Below are 4761 nucleotides of genomic sequence, written 5' to 3' on the forward strand. Positions count from 1 at the left end.
ATATAAGTGCGCCAGATGAAACGAAATTGATTATTCGGAATTGAATTGCAGACAGGCACAGATAGAGACGGACAATTGAGTCAAGCGCGGTAGTAAGTAAAGTGCGTGAATTATAGCGTGTGTTTAAGTTAAACTGATTGTGGAAATTAAGTGTATTGCAAAGTTGTATTGAGAAAGAATAAACTAGTTTTATTTAAGAAAGGACTTGTATCGCTGAAGTTTTTCGGAAGGAATTTTTAACGGGAAAATAACAAACAACCAGAGACGTAACAATATTGTTGGTATAAGGTCATTGGGTTACATGTGTTGTCAGCTCATTATTGGTGGAAGCATGTTTTAAAAGGTTAGGATTAAGTCTCAGTTAGGATAGTATATGAAATATTAAACTATTCCATAAGTAGTTCAGTAATGTTTACATTAAGAAAATCAATGTTATAAATTTTTACTTTAAAGTGTTAATTAAAATCCCTAAATCATTATATCTAACCTTGCCATTAGGAATATTCAAAAGCTGAATGCTGGATTTGAAAAATTTCTAGATAAATGTATTGTGTAACATTCATTAACAGCAAAGATTTGAAGATTCAAAGTTTTATCAGGTGGTATTCAAGTACTGTCTGGTGTTTTTTCTCCTCTTATTAACATAAACCATATGACGATGTTCGAATAGTGATCACACATGAAATGTCACTCATGTGGAAAATTTGATCTTTTGATTTGTATAATGGCAATTACTTAAACAAACGTTGTTGTATAAATAAAAAAAAACACCAATACCAAAACGTTATATGTAGCATTATGGTAGAGCACAAGGAAGCTATGTTTAGTGGTAGAATAAGTATGAAACACAAAATATATGCTAACACTAATAAGTTTAATTTTGTAAAATGAGTATCAGTTTATCTACACTTCCCTAAGGCATATTTTTAATTAACAGTGCTGTTAAAAATACTTACTTATAATAGCACTCCTTCTTGTAACTTTTTGTTGTAGTTGAAATTCCATATTTATTTACTAATCAAACCGTTCATGTTATTTTTTTTTGTTTTGTCATTTATCTATTGTTTTAAAATGACTATGACTGTTAACTTGTTTGGAATACAATTTTCAAAATATCAACATTGATGTCCTATACTACAACATTGCAACATAATTTCCATCAGGTTAGCAAAAATGTCAAGTTTTAGAAAGGTCTCAGTTCTTTTACAGAAAATGTTTGGGACTTGTTGGCTATAAATGGACAGCACACAATCCACTTGTTTTAAGATAATATATTTAAAACAAGTTAAACGTAGGTACAAAAATTCTTTACATTTTAGAATATCACAGTTGTATCTAAAACTCTAAATAATTCTCTTGTCAAAAGTCTACACAGGCTGATTCAGTTACTTTAGAATCTAATTGACAAGACGAATTATTTTTCTTTACTCTTATCACAATAGTATCGGTGAATAATTCAGTTACGTTACTCCATGGATTACCACAGTTGTATGCAGAACTTTAAATAATTGTCTCCTTTTTGTCGAAGTCCACACAATGTGATTCAATTACTTTAGAATCCAATTGTTAAGACAAATAATTTTTCACTACTCTGTTTCTTACTATACAATTTGCAATAAATTCACTTATGTACCAATGGGTTACCAGAGTTGTATCCAGAACTTTAAATAATTGTCTCCTTTTCGTCAAAGTCCGCATAGACAGGTTCAATTACTTTATAACACCCTTTGACAAGACAAATTATTCTCCTTATCTGTGTTAAACTGTGAAATGAACTTTAAGATATCATCCGTTACAGCTAAACTTACAATCACACGGTCTAACTTCACATTCACTAAATTAACGTTTTATGACTTACTTTACTTAACTTCTTTTGTTGGTTATCACAGTTGTATACAGAGCTTTAAATAATTTTTTTCAAAGTCCACACAGGTTGATTCAGTTTCTTTAAAAAATTGACAAGAAAAATGGTTAACAAGGGTGTGATTTCAAACATGAAAATACTGATTTTCTAATGTCAGCTATAGATAAACTATATCATTTTTATAGTGTGATTTCAAACATGAAAACACTGATTTTATAATGTCATCTATAGATAAACTATATCATTTTTATAGTGTGATTTCAAACATGAAAACACTGATTTTCTAATGTCATCTATAGATAAACTATATCATTTTTATAGTGTGATTTCAAACATGAAAACACTGATTTTCTAATGTCATCTATAGATAAACTATATCATTTTTCTAGGTGGTATAGTTTACTGATTTAGATCTTTGTTTGTATACCCTTATTGACATTTGTTCCTTGAAGGCTGTGTAGAACATTTCTTTACCATTTGTTATGTAAACTGTATAATGATTTAGTTTTATCTGTTTTTAATACAGAGTGAAAAGTAATTAGTTATCGATCAGATATTTTGAATCAAACAAATCACTTTATTTTTCTTCCATAAACTTACTGATACATATAATTATGTTTGAATTTTATCAGTTACATTTTATTTAGATAAATTTCCTATGCAAACACTATTACATACTGTTTGCTGAAACTGTGGTCGACATAAGTATAATTTAAGTACAAACTTTAATTATGATTTTAAATAAAGTTAGAAAGTGTTGTCTACTTAATTAAAAATGTTTACTAGTTCATCAGGGTAGGTCTATTGCAATTTCACAGTCTACAAGCTAACTTCTCACAAAAAATACAACAAACAGACTTCCCACATTTCATTATATAATTCTATTTGTACTTACGACTTTCTCATCAAAATTCTGACGTCCCATGTTTCTGTCATAAGCTATGCTCCGTATTTCTGACTTAGATTATTCTATTTTGTAAATTAGAGTATCAACTGAAGTAATAACTTCTGCTATGCAGTTATTAAGAACTGTTTATGTTATTGCTCTTAGCTTACTTTTAGCACCAATAAAAAATGGTTAAACACTGTGTATAACTTTTATAAATGTTTTACACTAATGGTCAGAATAATACATTAAGAAATGAAACAAAACTTCAATAAAACTCTTTGGTTCAAAGTTGGTTAAACTCTGCGAAATAGTCATTGCTGATATAGCTTAGTCCTAACACTTTTTTCTATTTTGTAATTGCAGAAAAAAGGCCAGACCAATTAAGAATACAGAAAATGTTCCTGTCCACAGACCATCAGGAAAAGAAGCATCTGTCTTATCTTATTCAAACTTCGGTGTGGAAATAGATGGTGGAGGAGACCCAAATAGTGGAGCTATAAGGCATAATCCAAACGGTCTAGTTACTTTTAATTCAAACCATCAACCACCTATATATGCTAATGTTACAGTGAACGGACAGAATTTCAACTCATCTAATACCAATGACAAAACAGCAGCTGTGGCTAGTACAAACAATATCTAAAATAACTGAGAAACCCTTCTTATAACTGACCATGTACAAATGGTAACCATGACTGGACCATACCTTTGCGAAAGACTTGCAGTGGAAAGTAAAAGTTGGAAATTCCTGGCTTCACAGCTGTATCAGGTTACACACATTACTGGAGTCTAACATTTATTGATAAAATGGAAGTCTATTTGAACTGTTCAGAATTTTCATGTTTGCTTGTAACAAGCCACTAATTTGAGAAGTGTTGAACACATATAAATTAATGATCACAAAAAATTATTATTAAGGTTTATTTAAGACTGTAAACACCAGTTCTTACAAAAATATAAGAAACACCTACAGGGATCAACTTATAAAGATAAGATGGAGCCTCTGGCATCTGGAAATAATTACCTAAACTTCAGACTGTATGTAAATATGTCTTGCAAATATAACATTGCATTAACCATTAACGAAAGGAACCTTACTTGATTTTTGGGATTACAGAAATGTTAAGCACATCAACTTAAGATGGTTTTACGTTGTTGTTTTTAAGAAATTGAGCAGGACTGCACATTTACTTGGGTTTGGTTTTCACTTTTCCAGATATATATATTCACAGCATTTTATAGAAGTTAAAAACTCTACCACTTTTGTAAGAAAGTGAGAACTTTAGCCCATACATGTATGATACAGTGACCTGTGATCGTAGCAATAACAGTTACAAAATGGATTAACCCCCCATTTTCAGATCTGTTTGATCCGACACTGGTTTCCGTAATGTTATGACATAGTTAAATAAATCTTTATTTTATTATAATGAGAGTGTATATTAATTTCTAATACTTAGTGTCCTGGAGGCTTGGCAATAAGTCTCGGAGTGTACAATGCTAAAATTGGGGTTTTGATGCCCACGGTGGGCAGAGCATAGATAGCCCTTTGTTCTACTCATAATATTCAATATCTTGTGAAGAACAGAAGTGCTAATCATATAAACGTTATATTCAAACAATATATTAATAAAAACAAGATTTTTGATTTTACTACTGATACAAATGTAATGTCTCTACATTTTTTATGTAAGCCTCATTTGTATAAGCCACAAATCAAAAGGAAGTGAACTCCTCTTTCTACCCCTTCTAAAATTTCACAAAGAAACTTTGACTTAAAAATCAGTCTTTGGGAAGTTTTGAGATATAAAAATCCAAGCTGAAGCCTTAAACAGTTATTGTGTAGTACAGCATAAAATGTATTTTAAGAATTATAAAATGTATTTTTAAGTTATGCCAGTTTATTTATAACTTGAATGTATCAAGGCACACGTAGTACGAGTTGTCTGCACTCTTTAATGATAGGCTTATCAAATTTTTTGATGTCGTTATTTATCTGAGTCGGAGA

The 4761-nt window shown here is 30.3% G+C and overlaps 1 protein-coding gene across 1 annotated transcript in view; it reads left to right on the forward strand.

Moving 5' to 3' along the window:
- Positions 1–4744, forward strand: part of LOC106471454 (sushi, von Willebrand factor type A, EGF and pentraxin domain-containing protein 1-like) — a gene marked incomplete at its 5' end in the record, with an annotated part of 53785 nt that extends 49041 nt beyond the window's left edge. Inside the window, one exon of the mRNA XM_022400071.1 lies at positions 3117–4744. Within this exon, the coding sequence (XP_022255779.1) occupies positions 3117–3396 (280 nt within the window). The remainder of the gene's footprint in view (positions 1–3116) is intronic.
- Between the last annotated feature and the right edge of the window lie 17 nt (positions 4745–4761).

The sequence above is a fragment of the Limulus polyphemus genome, unplaced genomic scaffold (genome assembly GCF_000517525.1).
Source record: "Limulus polyphemus unplaced genomic scaffold, Limulus_polyphemus-2.1.2 Scaffold4633, whole genome shotgun sequence".
Lineage (NCBI taxonomy): Eukaryota > Metazoa > Arthropoda > Merostomata > Xiphosura > Limulidae > Limulus > Limulus polyphemus.